The 19555-nt window shown below is 41.9% G+C and overlaps 1 protein-coding gene across 5 annotated transcripts in view; it reads left to right on the top strand.

Moving 5' to 3' along the window:
• WWOX (WW domain containing oxidoreductase) overlaps nucleotides 1–19555 on the top strand; it is a 1109212-nt gene that overhangs the window by 298822 nt on the left and 790835 nt on the right. For all 5 annotated transcript variants that reach the window (XM_049864761.1, XM_049864762.1, XM_049864763.1 and 2 more), the window contains exon 6: nucleotides 14391–14479. In XM_049864761.1, coding sequence (XP_049720718.1) covers nucleotides 14391–14479 — 89 coding nt within the window. The remainder of the gene's footprint in view (nucleotides 1–14390; nucleotides 14480–19555) is intronic.

Consider the following 19555-nt stretch of genomic DNA (forward strand, 5'->3'; position numbering starts at 1 on the left):
TATTCCATTGATCATTTCTAAGTCTCATGGCTATCCTGATTGCAAGGGAGACTGGAAAGGAATCCTGCTGAGTGCCCCAGAAGAAAAGGCATAGGGTTTTAGTGAACAGCTAGTAGTCTCTGTGACAGTCTTCACATCTGGACACCAAATACCTTTTCCCATGTAGAGGATACATGTGCTCTTCTCCTAAAGGAAGGCAGTCTCAAAGTCCCATCTAGTTACTTCATTCCGTGAAAGTCTTCATGCTCAGATGTGGTTCCTATCGTCCTGTGACATTCAAATAGGCAGCATATCTACCTCCCTCCCCACCCTAGCTGCCCTCTACAGTGGGGGCACATAGGCGAAGTATCAGCAGTAATGGGAAACACACTGCTCCACAGAAATGACCTGGCAGTAAGAGGGTGTCCCTACCTAGGTCCTGGGTCTGCCTTCTGGGAGGAATTGTCCTAGCCCTTATCCTCTCCCTGACCTCATCTGAACTGGGTTTAGGGTAATGCAGCCTTAGGGCTGTAACAGCTGCCACAGACCACTTCCTGATGGGGCAAGGTTGGGGCTTGCAGTTTGTTGTTTGTTTTAATAGTTATAGGCTTTTTAAAGGTCATATTCAGATTTGGAAACCCTGGTAGCATAGTGGTTAAGTGCTATGGCTGCTAACCAAGAGGCCTGCAGTTTGAATCTACCAGGCACTCCTTGGAAACTCTGTGGAACAGTTTTACTCTGTCCTATAGGGTCACAATGAGTCTGAATCGACTGGACGGCAATGAGTTTATTCATGATCTATTTACTTGTGTAAGCAACATAGTTGCTTCGTAAATGTAGTAGGATTCTGATCTTTGCTTTCAGTCAGCTCTGTGCGGTGTTGCCACACCCAGAGTGTTTCTAGACTGGGCTTTCAAGTTGTTTTAATCTTCTACTTTGTTGTCATCACATCTGTCTGTCTCTCTCTCTCTCAACGCTATAGCAACTATCATGAGGCTCTCTGGAATAACGGGTTTGAGAGGGAAAGTAGAATCCTTAATCTGATCTATGCTGTTGGGCTCAATCTTCCCTGGAGCTTCAGGCTCAGTAGGTTCTAGCTCAACGTCAGAGCAGAGAACAGTGTTACCAAACGATTTCCAGTGTATGACAGATCCATGGGGGTGTCACTGATCGACACGTGACTTTTGTCTTCTTGGTAAGTAAGGGATCCAAGCTCCTTTGTAGTAGCTCATCTAGTAGCTCTGCATTTCCATCTGCATTTGTCTCCTGAAGGAAGGAGGAAAAGGAAAGGGAGAGCCCAACTCATATGAGCCATGGTCTGGGAGTCATACACATCTCGTCCACGCTCAGGCCATTAGTGGACAGCTAGTATATATATAGATGTCCCACCTCGATGCAGACAGACTGGGAGATGTATTCCTAGCTGGACGGCCTCTTCTGTGGAAAGAGAAGAACTTGAGGGACAGCTATCCACAGGGCGTCTTTTTTGTTTAACCAACCTGGAGCTAATTTTTAATTCTCATGTGTTGGTACTCGCCTTTTAATATGTGAATTTAAGTCCATTTGTATTTCTTCTTATGATTACCGATATATTTGTACTAATTTCAGTGTTTCATTTTGTGTTTCCTCTCAATCAAGCTTTTTATTTTTAATTCTATCTGGAGTTGTTTTTGGATTGATTGAGTTTCCTTGTATCCCATACACGTCATACATCCCTTTTTTCCCCCTCTGCTGCTGATTTAGGAGTCCTGGCGGTACAGCGGTTACAGCGTTCGGCTGCTAACCAAAAGTTCTGCGGTTCAAACCTACCAGTCACTCCAGGGGAGAAAGATGTGGCAGCCTTGCTTCCGTTAAGATTAACAGCCTTGGAAACCCTTTGGGGCAGTTCTACTCTGTCCTGTAGGTAGCAGTGGGTTTCATTTTTGGTTTGGCTACTGACTTAGAAGCTAAAGGTTGCAATTTTTTTTTCCTTTTTTTTGCAGTTTCCTCTTGAAATTGTAACATTTATATCTGAATTTTCTCTCACAAAGTATAAAGTTATTCAATGTCTGTATCATTCTAACCAGCAAAACTGGGCGGAGCATGATTTAATGGCTCCATGAAATCTTCCCTCCCATTAAAAAATCCTCCCGTTCCTGTTGTGTCAGCTCCATCTCCAGTTCGTTTCTAAGCACACTTTATTTGGTCCTGTATCCAGTGGGAACAACAAGCATAATTGAACGATCAATTTTTGTGTGTGTGTTGTTTTCAGTTTTCATCTTTTTAAAGATACTGCTAGGCAGTTGCCTTTTTAAGCATGAAACCTCATTTCTTTCTGAAGCATATTTTTTAAATCTCTTCAAGTTTATCTGTTGACTGTCCTGCCTTGCTTTTGCAGAACCTCTGAAATATTTCTCTCTTTGGATTCATCCGCAATTTAAAAATAACTGTCATGGTCACTCCTCAAGCGTGATGATACTATTACATGTTTACTTCATGCTCTGCATACCGAGCTCATATCCCTTAGCACTCAGTGGGGCCAAGTTTTCAGAGTCTGGCACTCAGCCAGTCAGCCAGGAGCACCAGGAGAATTGTCTGGACTTCCCAGCAGCTTGTGGAAAATTGCCGCTCCCAATATTTCTAGCCGGCTTTTAGTCCTACTTATGAATTTGTCCCACATTTAGGGACATGTTCTGTATTCATTCATTCATTTAAAAAAAAATTAAAGCCTGCCTTGAAAACCTACTTTGCGGCACTTACTGTGTACCAGGTGTTAGGTATAGAGATATAAAACTATACATTTTAATTTGCCATAAATGTCAATGTGAATTATTGGTTGGTCTGGTTTTCTTTCATAGTCTTCTGCACTGTTCTTGGGAATGGAGGTTGGTATAACCTTATTTCAAAGACATGTAGCAAAAATCTATCAAAATTTAAAATGTTGATATCTCTTGGCTCAGCAATTCTACTTCCAGGAATGTATCCTATAGAAAAATTCATATGTATAGCAAAGTATATGTATTGCGGTTTTGATTTTAGTAGCAATAGAACTGGAAATAACATAAAATAATATCAGTTACAACAAAAACAATAGCTAGTCTTTTTTAGTCTTACTGGTTATCTGTTCAAGGTGCTTTCTGTGGATATTATCTCACTGAATCCTCACAGTAACCCCAAGGAGGAGGTACTTCTATTATCCCTATTTTTATAGATAAGAAATCTCAGGTGTTCAAAATGTAAATACTAAATTCACAAAACTAGTGAAAGATGTGAAGGCCTGAGTCCTCAAAGGGGGGGGGTAGTTTTTAATAAATAATGGAACCCCCCTACTGGTTAAAAAGAAGAGAGTAGAACTCTACTTAAATCAAAAACCAGTTGCCACTGAGTCAACCCTGACTCACGGTGACCCAAGGTGTGTCAGAGTAGAACAGTGCTCCCTAGGGTTTTCAATGGCTGATTTTTGGGAACTAGATCACTAGGGCTTTCTTTGGAGGTGCCTCTGGGTAGACTGGAACTCCCAACCTTTGATTAGCAGCCAAGCATGTTAACCATTTGTACCACCCAGGGTCTAAGAACTCTATATGTATTTGGTTTATGCATGAAGTGGGAAAAAGCACTTATTAGGTACGATACTACGCTTAGGGAGGAAGAAGAAGTTACATATTTTTGTGCAGAAACATTCTGCAGGCTTTGCATAATGCTGTCCCTGTGTTCCTCTAGGGTGGTGGGGTTTGTGGGGCTGGAGAGGGAAAGTTTTCACTTATACATTACCAAGAACTGCATTATTTGTACTTTCATCAATGAGTCTGTTTTGTTTCTGCCATTAAAGAGAAATTTAAATAGCCAAAGACTGCTCAGGGTGAATCAAAATTTCTCTCACTAAACCCGCACAGGCATCCTTGGAACTACTGACATTTTATGCCAGGTAACTCCTTGTTGGAGTTCCTGGGTGGTGCAAATGGTTGACACTGGGCTGCTACCCTGAAGATTGGTGGTTTGAGTCTGCTCGGAGGTTCCTTAGAAGAGAGAACTGGTGATCTACTTCCAAAAAATCGGTCATTGAAAAACCTATGGAACACAGTTCTACTCTGACACATGTGGGGTTATGAGTTGTAATCGACTCATCGGCAGCTGGTTAATTCTTTGTTGTGGATGGCTGTCCTGTGCATTGTAGGATATTTAGCAGTGTCTCCTTCCAGTAGTGACAATCAGAAATGTCTCCACACATTGCCGGATGTCTTTTGGGAGGTAAAATTGCACTTGTTTAGAACCTCTGGGGTAGACACACTGCTCTCATCAGACTCTCAGGGTGTGGTTTTCTCCATTCTAGTGACTGTAATTGCGATCCGTCTTCTTTCATCTGAGGACCTTTCAAACTTCAAGAGTCCTTCACTTGGAATCCCAAATCCTCTAAACCAGAACAGACAAATCTTGCTTTTCTCTTTCTATTCAATTTTACTAACCATTATTGACCTGTCACCAGATAACTGACAGGCCCCAGATCTCTGTGTTTCGAGCTATACATCTCTTTCTGAACGGAGGAGCGGGGGGAGGTGGTGTTTTTTCTTTCATCGGCGACTTACCCAAAGTAGGGGGTTCCCTGCTTAACAAGTTTCATTAAGAACACAGCTATTAAATATTCAAATATATATAGACTGTTCCTGTTGAGAATATAATTATATAGTAAATTAGCTGATGTCCAGTATGTTGCCTTTTAAGCACATCTTTGATGTTCCCAGTACTTACAGAAGATATAGGGCAGGTTTATTAAGAGTCTTCAACTATGTATAAAACTAGAGCAGCCAGAAGTAATGGTGTCTGCTGAAGGATTCTTTATCATATGAATTTACCTTTAGTCATCTATTATTTATTTCAGCTATTTTATATGCCATTATAATAAATATTATGACAGAGAAAGCTTTTATGCTTCAACTTATTGTACTACTCTTTACTTGCTTGCAATCCTTCAGGAAAATGTAACTATGCTTTACCTATAGTTAACGTAAATCATCACTTACATTAGAGTGAAAAATTCACTATGAAAAAAGGCTCTTTCTTCAATAGCAAGGCGTAAATGCACAATCATGTTTACTGCCAAACTCCTGTGCCATTCACTGTCCTTCCTTAAACTGTTTTTAAGCTGCAAAGTGAATACATTGCATAGAGGGAAAATGGAAGGTTTTCAAATATTTTCACTCTCTTGTTAGTTTCTGGCAAGATAAGCATTTTTTATCCAGAGTGCAAAATATTGCCAATTACTGTCTAAGCATTTTTAATAGTTTTGCTTTACGTGGCTTGCAACTCATATACTAAATTAAATAAGCTGTATCCGGTGCAGTTTCTCCTTGAATCAGCCTCGCAATTGCCTATAGATGTTGATACCTTTATTTTATAAATTGAGTTCCAGCAACACAAGGCAAAATTTTTGACCTGTATAGAGTGAACAAAGAGTTGTCATGATTATTAGAGCTTTTTTGTATATTTTATGGGATGGGGGGTGGAGGTTGCTGGTGGGCGGCCCAGGAGTGAGAGTTGCTTGATGGTTGATGTGAGGCTTAGGAATGACAAACTCAGCTCCTGTCTTTCAAGCAGGGTTTTGAACTGGTTTGTTCCAGTTCCCTGCTGAGAATTTGCATTTCCACCCCAGATGTACTGATCACAATCTACAGTTTAATAAGATTCCCAGGTGATTCTTATGTATAACTTCCTGGGAACTTGTTAAAAATGCAGATTCTCAACAGGGGCTCGAATCGATTTGAAGCCCTGCTTTCAAGGCTTTTAAATAATCCCCAGCTTTGCAGAGGACCATTTTTGGGTTGGTTCCCTGTTTTGAAATATGGAATCTTCTCTAAGCATTTTTCCTGTTAAATGCGCAGCGGTATATAGACTGGCACACATGGGTAGAGCGGAAAAAAAGACTCTCAAAGTCTGCCCTGTCAGAAAGAACATGTATCCATGAAGCATCATTTTAATCTTTAGGCTTGGCTGAGACTGGGCAGAGTCCCAGTAGGGCTTGCTCATGATCCCAGTTTGGGTTGTTTGAAGGAGAGTTACAAGAGTCCTAGTAAATGCAAGCTTCTGCTCATGCTCTTACCAACAGAGATGCAGCCATTCACTGCCACCATTAACATCACTTATGTAATGCTGGAGAAATTAACATTACGAAGTCCCACATAGGATATTGATAAATTATTAAACCGGTCTAGTTAGACCCCTATTGTAGTTTACTGAGTAATGCTATGCCAATAATATACTCAGCACCAGTGTCTCTTGGTGTTATAAATGTGACAACTCCTATTTAAGGTTTCAGAACATAAAATCAGGACTGAGCGTCTGTAAAGTGGAAGGGTGAGAGACATCAGCATAATGCAATTAAGGCCCATCGGATTAGAATTTGCAGGACGCCATTAACAATAAGCTGCAAATGTAGTTTATTGCCTTGGTTACATTTTCTCTTCCAGCACAAGCTTCTCTTGTAAGTTCTAGGCCTGTAAAATAAATATAATGTAAAACAGACACAGTAATATATGGATGATGTTAATTTCTTTATTGCTTCTTGGTTTTATGTGTTGAAGAATATGGCAGTAGTGATACAGAGCAGACTGGCCTCCCACTGAACACGTGAGCTTTGGGACCAGCCACTCTGGGTTGCAAACTTGGACCTTTGTCTTACTAGCTGTGCCAACTTAAATTCCATGAGCCTCTACTTTCTTGTCTGTAAAATGGGCAGACATATCTACTCTAAAAGTTTTTTTTTGTATTACTATTAAATGAAAAAAAGTTCCAAGCACATTATAAATGTTCATTTTTTGGCGGGGGGGGGGAAGGGGGTTGCTTTTATTATCGATAAATATATGCAAATGAGTTTTTTTTTTATTTTTTAGGGAAATCAGAACTTAACTCTTTCCTAAGTGTGAGAGAGAAGTATGCACATACCCTTATGCAGATAAGTGTAAGAGAGAGGTACACACGTATAGCTAATTCCCTGCAAACAGCGATTATAACTTCTGCAGTTACGTGTGACGAGTCGTCCTTAGCTGCAAGAGAATTCATCTGGGTGAATTGGAGGCTGGATTCCCTGCACCCATTCAGTGTATCTGGGCTTCTGTGTTCTTTGGCCTCCAGCCCTTATACTGATGTTCTCTCCTCTTTCTGACCCACTTAGCGATGATGTTTTCAACAGAGCCCAACAGAGGCTGCTCCTGCCTGCCACGAGTCTAGGACTGTGTTGAGAGTGTGCACCTCACCCTGGTTAAACTGAGGAAAGCACAGCCCGTGTACTCTATGAGTGTATGGGAAGCATGCCAGCATGATGACGCTCGGCATTCCCAGTAACTTGAGTTTCCAGACCAAACACCTTGTGTTCATTGTGGGTAGAAAGCAGATAGTGAAAACACATGCATATGCTCCCAGTTAATTCAGAAACAGTTTACAATAAATGACAATTTTAAAGAATAGTTTTAGTGTATTTTAAATATGCTTGATCATACACTTTTCTAAAGACCTATCACCATGCCTTTTTTTCTCTCCGTTGTTGGTAAGCAAAATGTGGGTATGAGATGCTCCCTTTGATGTGTTGCAATGCTGGGGGGAAAGAAGGAAAAGTAAAGGAGATGGAACCATGGACTTCATATTTACCTGCAGAGCCAGTGTGTATGAATGAATGAATGCTCTCATCTAAGTGTTATCTCCTGTATTGTTGACCAGGACAATGCGCTGCCCTCTGTAGGAGGCAATTACAGACCCAGACATTTCCCCAAAGGTTGGCCTCAGCTGCTGGGTAGGTCTTGAAGGGCAAAGGAGGTAGGTAGGCAAGAGGACAGGCGAGTGGCGTGGGCAGTAAGGTGTGTGGAATAGTGATCATGGCTTGGTATGAATTCTGACTCTAATGGTTATAGCCTATGTGAAATTGTGCAATAACTTCCTTGAGCTTCACTTTCTCCATCTGTGAAATGGATAGATAATAACAACTGCCCCCTAGCATGGTTGCTACAGGGATAAACAGATACTGTGGGGACAGGACTCACATGGTCAGTGTTCTAAAATTGTTTCCATTGGCCAGTGATGATCCTTTCAGCCCTATTCAGTACATGTACTGATGATGATGAGATTGATGATGATGATGATTATAAAAACAACAGTAAGCAATCACAAGAATATTATTCTCAGCTAACACAGAGTATTTATCAAGTATCAGGCACTGTTCCAAGTGTTTTACATATATTAAATATTTCCCCCAAAAGGCAGGTGGTATTATAATTCCCATTTTACGGGGGAGAAAATGGAACACACAAGAAGGATGAGTAACTTGCCTGGCTGGTAAATGCTGGAAATGAGGTCAGACCCAGGCAGTCTGGCCTAAACCTAAGCGTTAGCCATCACATTCTGGTTCTGTAAAATGCCTCTTTTAAACCTCCCCCAGGTCCTTACTCTTTTCTCTAATCATAGCAGCACAGGACCACAGGATCTCAGGCAAAATAGGAATGTTAATTTATTTTAAATTATGTGTATATAATTTAAACTCATTGAGTTTGGGAACTAGGGTAACATGTCCCCAAGAGGATTCAATGAGCCTTCTTTCTCTGTCACATGTATTTTTCTCCATCATAGAGGAGCTATTCAAGCTTCGACCCTGTAGGACAGAGTAGAATTGCCCCATAGAGTTTCCAAGGAGCACCTGGTGAATTCGAACTGCCAACCTTTTGGTTAGTTGCTATAGAACTTAACCACTACGCCATCAGGGTTTCCTTTTAAAGTTAGTTATGTTAATTTTATGATATAAAGAAGAGAATCCCACAATTATTGATACACATTGTTATTGAAAAACAATAGGTATCACAGTTTAGCAAACACCTTCAAAATAACAATGATGACAGTTGTGATTTGTTGAGATCAGGCATGTGCCCCATACTTCGTATACGTTATATCTAATCTTTAACCATGCAAGGCACATACTATTATGCCTATTTTCTAGTAAGGTGACTGAGACCCCTAGCACTCGACCCGTAGCACTCAAGTCACTTCCCTGAAATCATACTGCCGGTGCTGTGGTCATGCAAGGCCTTGACACTTAAGTCAGCCTGGCTCTACCGTCTCTGTTGTGGATGACAACGTCTCACAACCTCTCTGTTTAACTACCGCACAGTCCCCATCTGGCTCCTCTGGTTTCAGACGGTATCACACCTGAGTCATACTTGGCTAATTTGTAGTCATAAAATGATAGTAGAGATCACTGTTGCATAACAATAAGAAGCAGCCCTTTTGATTTTGCATTTATAGACTCTTGAGTCACTGAGGTAGATTTTGGAACTTAATAAAGAATAGACCAAGAAGACTTGGATAAGATGAGGGTGTCAGTGAAATGTGCCACCCTGTGAGTGCGCCTGGGTCCCAGGGAAGTGGGAGAAGAGTTTGTGGGATGCTTAATTATGTCTTTCTGGCTGAGCCCTGGGTATAGGAACCAGGTGGCGTTCCTAGCTACTTCCAAGTTGCCTGATGTGTGGGATGGAACCTGTGTGGTTCTATTTTAGAATGATGGATACTATCATCGGTACACATAATTTAAAATAAATTAACATTCCTATTTTGCCTGAGATCCTGTGCTGCTATGATTAAAGAAAAGATTAAGGACTTGGGGAAGGTTTAAAAGAGGCATTTTCCAGCATTTCTAGATTGAAAGATCACAGCATGGAGTCCTTTCTATTAAACAAAACTGAATGGATGCATAGATAATAAGCTGGAAGGAAAGAAGGAAGGAAGGGAGAAAGGAGAGAAGGGTGTATGAAAGGCTAACCCTTTATTTTGGGGTGGTAGGATTGTAGCGGCTTTTTTCTTTCTGCGTGTTCATCTGTCTTCTCTGATTTTGTTTTTTTTCTGTATGAATGTAAGTGTAAATCAGGAAATGGTCTGAGACAAGCCTGGAGGAGGTAGATAGGGGCCAGGTCATGGGTTCTGTGTTAATCGTTACTGCTCTTCACTGTATATTTCCACTTCTCATTTTTCAGCGCACAGGGAATATTACACTTCTCTACCTTCTTGAAGCTAGGCAGCGCCAAGTGACTTGTTCTAGTCGATGAAATGGGACAGAAGTGACACTGTCAACTGCTGGGTCAAGTGAGATCCAGCTGTGGTGGCTGGAGGTGGGATGGAGGTACCATCTGCCTCTGTCCCTGGCTAACCATGATGACCATGGCCCCACTGACCTGGGATGGACATGAAATATGAGTGAGAAATAAACCTTTGTTTGGCTTTGAGGCCTCTTCCTTACTGAAGCACATCCTGACTGATACAAAGGGTCCGATGAACCATGCTAAGGAACTTGGGCTATATCTTACTGGCCTTTATATATGGCGTTTGTTTTGCCTATCCTGAAAGCCGACTCTGGCCAAACCAGGCCTGAACCTTTCACAGCCCAGATAAAAAAAAAAACCCAGATGGTGTATGCTAATTCTGATTCCTCTTAGGAAAACTGTCCTGTGCTCCTTTGTGCTGATGGAACAGTTCTATATCTTGAATGTGGTGTGGTACACAAATTTCCACATGTGATAAAATATCGTGTACACAAAGGCATACCAAAAAAGAAAAAAAAAATTGAGTCCACGCAAAAACCAGTGAAATCAGAGTTAGGCCTGCAGTCTAGTTAATGTCGGTTTCTGGGTTTGATGATGTGCTGCGGTTGCGTAAGATATGCCCATAGGACGAAGCTGGATGGTAAGTCCACGAGAGCTCTCTGTACTGTTTTTGCCACTTCTTATAAGTCTATAATTAGTTCAAAATAAAAGTTAACAACAACAACAAAGGTCATAGGTTAAATCAAGGAAGTGAACCGTGGGCAATCCCAGGTTCACCGCCAGACTCGTGGGAAAGCTCACATTGGCAGACTAAGCCTGTTGTCCTCATGTAACGATCAGCAGTTCATCCCCCCGTCTGAAACCTGTCAGCCACTGCATTCCCATTTAGAGCACGTTCCAGGATAAACATTTCCAGAATGCTAAGATTGTTAGGCAATCTGAAGAGCATACCCCCCAATACATACACGTAAACATATAAAAACATATACACACTCAAATTCTAAGAGCTACATTTTTTCCGCACTGAACTCCCTATGTTTTAGGCTGTTACTCTGCATTTCTCAGGGCCAGTAGCAGAAACAGGAAACCCGATACCTAGGACAGGAGAAGTACCTGAATAATAGTGTGTGGACTTGAATCACTGTCCCCAGGAGCCTAGTAACCCACAGCTTGTGGATTAGTCTGTTGAACTACTTGATGGCTTGTGACCCCTTGTTCTCCCTGGATATATATGTTTCTATTTTGTTCTTATTGGTAGTGGCAGCTCTGCGCTTTGTGTTAAAGTGCAGGGGGAGGACCAAAAGACAACTTTCCAATTGTCAGTTACATGTACAGAAGAATGTACTGGCCACATGGCTGTGGCATCATTCTTGCTGGGATATTACTTTGGGGTCACCATCTGGGAATGTTCTCCCTGTTTTAGGGGGGAAACATGTGTGTGCATTTTTTATAATATGTAGCCTGCATATCCCTTGGAGTTTCCATAGTGGGTTTGTAAAAATCTTTTTACCACCCCTGCCCGATATAGTGAAGCTCTGACTTTATTCTTGTGATAAATTCAGATTTCTGTAAGACTTTATATGGCAGTGAGTAGCATCCCCCAGTGAAGTGAGGCTGGGGACAAGTGAGGGTGAAAGGCTGCTTTACTTGCTCATGCTGAGTGTCAAATAGGAAGAGTTAAGTGTTATCGTTGTTAGGTGCTGTCGAGTAAGTTCCGACTCATAGCAACCCTATGGGTCAGAGTAGAACTGCCCCACAGGGTTTCCAAGGAGTAGCTGGTGGATTTGAACTGCCGACCTTTGGTTAGCAGCCAAGGTCTTAACTACTATACCACCAAGACTCCATAAGACAGAAGACATAAGAATCACTGTGGGGGGTAAAGTTAGCCATGGAAGAGATTTTAATGGTCAGATAAATTTCAGTTATTTGAATTTAAAGGATGTGGGGTGTTGTTCCTCATCTGAAGGCCCAACATGGTGTGATCTCACCTAAGTGCCTTTCACATCTCTTGGCTTCCATTTCCTTCTTTATAGGGCGAGGGATGTGGCCTTGCCTGTCTGTGGACCTTCCAGCTCTGATATTCCCAGACCTTAGAAAACTTTAACAAAGTCCATTTGTTGGCATTTGTCCATTTTCTTGGATCAGGTTAATGCTTCTCCTCCTTCCAAAATCTGTACGCTTGAGCATCTACCAAGAGCAGGAATATAAATCTATGTTGGCAAAACTTGCCCTTGCCACTGATAACCCTGTTGTGGCTTGGGGAGGTCATTTGATCGCACTGCATCTCCTTTCCCTGAAACTGGGCTCTGTTAGAAAACATGACTTGCATCCTCCAGGATCCGGATAATCAGTGATCTGGTCTTCTGGGAGGACCTGTGGACATCATTAGCTCTCATCCACCATGCTGCAATATCGGTCACCAAGTCTCATTTATTGCTGAGTGGCATCAGATTTCTATCTTAAAATAACCAGTTGCTGTCGAGCCAATTCCAACTCATGGTGACCCCGTATGTGTCAGAGTAGAACTGGGCTCTGTGGGGTTTTCAATGGCTGATTTTTTGGAAGTTTATCACCAGATCTTTCTTCCAAGGAGCCTCTGGGTGGACTCGAACCTCCAGCCTTTTGGTTAGCAGCTGAGAGCTTTAAGCACTCAGGGACCCCAAACTTAACATGCACACACAGCAAAATAATTTGACACAGTGGACATCTTACGTCTGCTACTTAAATAACTTTATTAAATACCCACTCTATTCCTGGCAGGATGTTAGGTACTTAACACTTACCCTTACAATTTTGTGAGTGGTTAATATTCATCTTTTATGAATAAGGAAATTGAGGCTCAGAAATGTTAAATGGCCCAAAGTCACAGAACTAATACGTGTTCAGTGTGCTTCCCAGCTGCCTGTGCCTGAGGCTTATTGTTCAAAGCTTCGGACTTGGGTTGGAGCTCAGGACTTGGGAGGCCAAGATAGACCAGTCTCACTAACCATCTCATCACAACTCGCATCCACCCCTGAATAAGACAGATTGGGTGGAGGATGTTCTCAGCAGTGTTGCTTGCCTTTCCTTCACAGCATTAGAAGTTTCATGTTATTCTCCTCAGTCTCACTTTAGCATCACAGTCTAGACATGAACTCCCATGTTAACCATCTCTTTTATGGGGTTCTTCTTACCTGAATAGGCAGGTGGCCCTGGCATTCTTGGCTGTTTGTCCTTCAGAGGAACTAGACCTAAGAAGTGATGGTATCTTATCTCATACTCCTGAGTCCAGCCAAACTTAAAATCTGGGAGTGCCTTCATAAAAACAAGGCGAGTCAGAAAGTCATCCCCAAGATCTCTTTTTCCAGAAGTGTGTCAGGAGGCTGCCTAGTGGGACACGATTACTTCAAATCCTGGTTGCTCCTGTACTTCTAGTTTCTCTGCAGGAGGGAACTTTGTCTTTGGAGTCAGACTGACGTGGGTCAATCATTGTCCATCCTCTTCTTAGCTCTGTGATCTCTTAGAAGATGCCACATTGTAAATGGGAAAATACTACCCATCTTTCAGTTGTTGCAAGGATGAAATGAACCAGTGTATCTAAAATGGCTGGCCTGTGGTAGGCTCTGAGTAGCCAGTAGCCATTATACCAAAAAACAAACGTTGCTGTCAACTCGATTCCGACTCATAGCAACCCTATAGGACAGAACAGAATTGCCCCAAAGGGTTTCCAAGGAGCAGCTGGTGGATTCAAACTGCCAACCTTTTGGTTGGCAGCTGAGCTCTTAACCACTGTACCACCAGGGCTCCATTATTAGCATCATTATTATTATCCAGGCATGTCCCACCTGTCTGTAGAGTCTTATGGGTTACTAAGCCAAGGTTCTCTTTGGAGTCTGTGTCAGTTAAGGCCCACTGGCATAGATTTTGCCTGTTCCTGTACTTTCTAGAAATAAATCGTTGTTAATTTTTGACACAGGCTTGGTAGAATCATACCTGGATGTGATTTGGAGATGAAAATGTTGCCCACTGAATCCTCGCACGAGACAGGCTTTGTATTGCTGCTCTGATTGCTCTTGTTTTCAGGGCACAGATTGAGAGGAGATAATGTTAGCCTGAAGACCTTTTGGAGCCCCTTCTGTGTGCTGAGTAAAAACAGCACAACCCCCAGCCTGTAGGTTCAGCAGCATCCCAGGCTCACATCCTGCCTGAACTTGGCAGTAAAAGCTCTGTTCTTCCATTCGTTCAGATGATTTATATTCTCTCTGGGCGTCTAATATTAAACAGGGGAATTCCGACATGTTCCATAACACATTTACTGTAACTTGATACCGTGAACTAAACTTGCTGTTATTTATCATTTCTTTTTATTTTCTCTCATTCCAGCATAAAGCCAAGGTGGAAGCAATGACCCTGGACCTCGCTCAGCTGCGTAGCGTGCAGCATTTTGCCGAAGCATTCAAGGCCAAGAATGTGTGAGTGTTCCAGCTGAAGATTATAGATCATAATTTCTTGCTATTGTAATGTCTTTATCAGATGAACACAACTGGGAGAATGCAGTGCCGTCCGTGTTGTCTTGGCATCCAAATAGGAGGCTCATTTATATCTGCCCTGTTAAGGTGTACGGTATTTCCTTGACCCTAAGTCACCCTCATTATGTGATGTGTCATCAATCTAATCACAGTTTCCTGGGGGGTCAGGGGCGGGAACCTAACAAAACACTATCAAAGCACTAGTACAAGTGGCTAATAAAAGGCATCCAGTTGTAAGATGCATCCTGAAAATAGATATTTTTTTGAAAATTAAAAAAAAAGTATATCTCACAATCAAGGAAAAGTAACTTTAATTGCATTCAGGAGTAAGTAACCTCAGTTATCCAATACTGCAGAGAGCCTGAGACCCAGAGCATGCAAAGGGTCTACTGTTTGCCAAGCCTTCAATGGTTTTATGTGGGGCAAAAACATGGCTCCAGAACATAGACTGACACAAGTGAGAAACTTATTCCTTTTTTCTATCCTCTTTCAACCTCTGCAGTTGCCTGAAGGAGAAATCCTTGGTTAGGCAATGGCGTATTTTCGTGCTGTCACATGCTGACCTCCCTTTCTGTTAGAGAGGGCGGGCCTCAGACCCAGAGCCCAGGAAAGCAGTGGTGGCTAGCTACAGTTTAATTATAATATTTTGTTTCCAAGTGTTTATTTTTACAGTTAACTAATATTTATGGCAAGCAACACTGGTTTCTCATTTAACATAGTGGTTTAAATTTCATTAAGAAATAACTTTAATTTTTTTTTAAGTGAGTTGATTTAAATATGAAAATTAAGTTACTACTAGTACAGGTGGTGCTGAGGATAAGACAGTTACAAAAGTGGCACCAGAAGGGCTGAATTTATAGACATCTGATAAATTACAAACTGTCTCTGGGTTCAGCTCTGTTGGGAAGGTTTGGTTTTACAGTTCTCCGAGCTGTTGACAGAAGTGAGGGACAGTATTTTATACCAAAAACTCAAGCCGTACTATGTCGATCTGACCTCAAAATACTGGCCAGTATCCAATCCCTCTTGTGTCTCTGTTAATTTCTCACTCGGTTCTTTCAGACTATTAAAAAGTTTGCTGTCTAAGGCCCTTTCTGGATCAAGCAAGCAGCCTGAGTCGTTGAGATCTAGATGCGAGTAACTGTGGAGAATTGTACCATCCTGTAAGCACACACCATGCCACCCCAGGAGCAGTTAGATAACATCCCCCAGCCAATCAGTGAATCTTGGGCGAGCCCTGCTGGGTGATGCTTGCAGTGCTTAACCAATTGTAAGACGCATCCCGATTATAGACATTTTTTGTTGGCGGGGGAAAAAATGCCTCTCAGGATTCAAGAAGACATTGCAGTGCTCAACGCTTGGTTGCTGCTGGCCCATCAGAAGTGCTGGAGAACCGGAAGTCAGGGTGCAACAGTAGCTCCAAGACATTGGTTCATTTACTCCCTCCTCACTCACTTATCCCCTTGGTCATTCACTTAAGAAATATTCTGTGATTGCTTCTGAAGTCCAGGCGCCCTTCTAGACTCTGAGAATTGTGGCTCTTGGAAGTTGAGTTAACCTGAAAGAAGCCATAATCTCAATTGTCAGCAAGAAGTCTTTTAGTGCTAACAGCCAACTCCTCAACCTAGTATTTTTGTGATTGTTTGGGAAGGAATAATAATGATAATACCAATATTAATAACTGTAATAACAGCAGTAGCAGCTAATTTATTGAGTGCTTATTATGGGCCACATACTAAGAATGGCTTGGATGCATTTTCTAATGAAAGCAATCTTTTAGGGTTGATGCTATTATTATGTCCATTATATAAATGAGAGAAGTGAGACTGGAAAAGATACATAATTTACCCAAAGGCACATGGCTGGTAAGTAAAGGGGCTGAGATCCAAGGCTTCCATTTAACCACCAGGCTGTACTGGCTTTCATTTTAAATGTAATGGAAACAGAGGCTCAAAGAATCGGAGTGACTGTTCCAGGGCCACTTGGTAAATTGGTGACTGATGCAAGATTTCAGTCTGATTCTTTACCCTCTTCCTGATACCGTGCAGGTCTACTGATAGCTTAAATTTACTCCCTTGTACCCCTTTCTCCACCCCTGCTTCAGTCTGCATTGAATGTGAGCAGTTTTGCTGAAGAGAGCCAACTGTTATATAACAGGATCATCTTCCAAGTCTGAATGGGACCATTAGTTTTTAACCATTAAGCATTTCGGAAATCATCAAACTCAAGTGCCTTTTGTTATCACCAAGGTCAAACTCTTAGAGAAAGAAAGCTATCACCCATTTTGCCCTAATCCTAAATGTTAGCCAGTGGGTTTGAATTTTTGCATTCTAGGCTAGAAATGGGCAATTTTCCTTCTAGAAAACTCTGTAGTGCAAACCTCTCTGTATATGTCTCTTGAGAGCACAGTATTTTACATGGCTTAGAGAAATATTGTGGTGGCGAAAATATGCATAAAAGAGAGCGATTTCACTTTTGAAATACTGCCAGAGAGAAATCTCTCATGGATAGGCAGATGACAGTTTAGCACTTGCAGGTCTTTAGATTCTGAGAACTGTCAGAAGTGAATTCAAGTGCTAGTGACTCAGCTGCCAAAAACATGTGTAGCTCTATTCTTATCATCACCTCCCATCTTCAGACATGAAACTTTCCTTGTGTGTAAAACATAATGACAAATGAAAGAAAGGCTGCCAGTTCAGAACCAATCTCTTTTTGTGCGGTTGGACTGAAAAAAAAAGAAAAGAAAAACCCTTAAATTTGAGTTCCATGTGGATGCCCCCGTTTAAGATACCATTTCAAAGCCTGCAGAAGAGTGAGCACACCAGAGACTGGTCAGGCTCCTTTTTCCTGCTCCTGTTTTTTTTTTGTTGCCTCAGTTCATGCCCGCGCTCAAGCATGTTTCCCCACGCCGGGATAGGCAGCTCGTTTAAGTCCTTGGGTAGAAAAGGTAGAAGCAGATGCCAAATACAAACCCTGACACGAGATGCAGCTCGTCGTACTGCAGAGCCACCCTCACGAGCCTTCCAGCAGGAAGGGATGTGGATTCAGCTTCTTCGGGGATATCGTCGTCTTCTCTTTTAGGGGGTAAGGGGTGTGTGTTTTAGAATGAAGGTTCCCGGATGGCACAAATGGTTTGTGCTCAACTGCTGTTCTAAAGGTTGACAGTTCCAACCGTCCCAGCAGTACTGTGGAAGAAAGGCCTGGCCATCTGCTTCTGTAAAGGTTACAGCCAAGAAAACCCTCTGGAGCAGTGTTAAATGGGGTCACCATGAGTCAGAATCAACTAGACAGAAGTGGGTTTGATTTTTTTTTTAGTTTAAAATGACCACTGCTAATAATGATTTTAAAAATAACAGCTGCTGGCTGGCTTTTTGTTTATTCTGTGCAAGGCAAGGTGCTAAGCACTTATACGTGTATTCTCTTTAGTTTTTACAATGACTCTAGTATTATCTAATGATTATTATCTCCATTTTACAAATTAAAAGGCTGATACACAGAGAATCTAACTCACTTTACTAAATGATGGGTCCTGGATTTGAACCCGAATCTGTGTGAATCCAATTTTTTTTTTTTAATTTTATTGTGCTTTAGGTGAAAGTTTACAGTGCAAATTAGTTTACTATTCAAAAATTTATACACAAATTGTTTTGTGACGTTGGTTGCAATCCCTGCAATGTGTCAGCACTCTCCCCCTTTCCCTTTCCACCTCAGGTTCCCTATGTCAATTCCTCCAGTTTTCCTGTCCCTTCCTGCCTTCTCCTCCTTGCTTTTGGGCAGGTGTTGCCCATTTGGTCTCCTATACTTGATTGAACTAAGAAGCATATTCCTCACATATGTTACTGCTTGTTTTATAGGCCTGTCTAATCTTTTGCTGAAGGATGGACTTCGGAGTGGCTTCAGTTCTGAGTTAACAGGGTGTCTGGGGGCGATAGTCTCAGGGGTTCCTCCAGTCTCTGTCAGACCACTAAGTCTGGTCTTTTTTTGTGAATTTGAATTTTGTTCTACATTTTTCTCTTGCACTGTCTGGGACCCTCTATTGTGATCCCTGTCAGAGCAGTCGGTGGTAGTAGCCAGGCTCCATCTGGTTCTTCCAGGCTCAAAATGGTAGAGGCTGTGGTTCATGTGGTCCATTAGTCCTTTGGACAAACATTTTCCTTGTGTCTTTGTTTTTTTATATTCTCCTTTGCTCCCGACAGGATGGGACCTATAAATGTATCTTAGATGGCCACTCATAGGCTTTTAAGACCCCGAATGCTACTCACCAAGGTGGGATGTAGAACATTTTCTTTATGACTGTGTTATGCCAATTGACCTAGATATCCCCTGAGACTATGATCCCCAGCCCTCGGCCCTAGTAACTTGATCCCTCAAGGTATTTGGATGTATCCAGGAAGCTTCTGGAAACCTATAGTGGTTAAGTGCTACAGTTGCTAACCAAAGTTTGAATCCCCCAGGCCCTCCTTGGAAACTCTGTGGGGCAGTTCTACTCTGTCCTATAGGGTCGCTATGAGTCGGAATCAACTCGATGGCAGTGGGTAGTGGGTAGGAAGCTTCTATGACTTTGCCTTGGTCAAGTTGTGCTGACTTCCCCTATATTGTGTATTGTTTTTCCCTTCGCCAAAGTTAACACTCGTCTACTACCTAGTTAGTGATTTCCCCTACCTGCCCACTTCTCCCTCCTAGGCTTTAAAGATTGCTTTTTTCTGTGTATAAAGCTTTTCTTGAGTTTTTATAATAGTGGTCTCATACAGTATTTGTCTTTTGTGATTGACTTATTTTATTCAGCATAATGCCCTCTAGATTCATCCATGTTTTGAAATGTTTTGCAGATTCATCATTGTTCTTCATCGTTGCTTAGTATTCCATTGTGTATACGTACCATAATTTGTTTATCCATTCATCTGTTGATGGGCACTTGGGTTGTTTCCATCTTTTTGCTATAGTGAATAATGCTGCAGTGAACATGAGTGTGCATATGTCTATTCGTGCGATGACCCTTATATTCCTAGAAATAGGATT

This window comes from Elephas maximus, chromosome 21, assembly GCF_024166365.1.
Source record: "Elephas maximus indicus isolate mEleMax1 chromosome 21, mEleMax1 primary haplotype, whole genome shotgun sequence".
NCBI classification, from domain to species: domain Eukaryota; kingdom Metazoa; phylum Chordata; class Mammalia; order Proboscidea; family Elephantidae; genus Elephas; species Elephas maximus.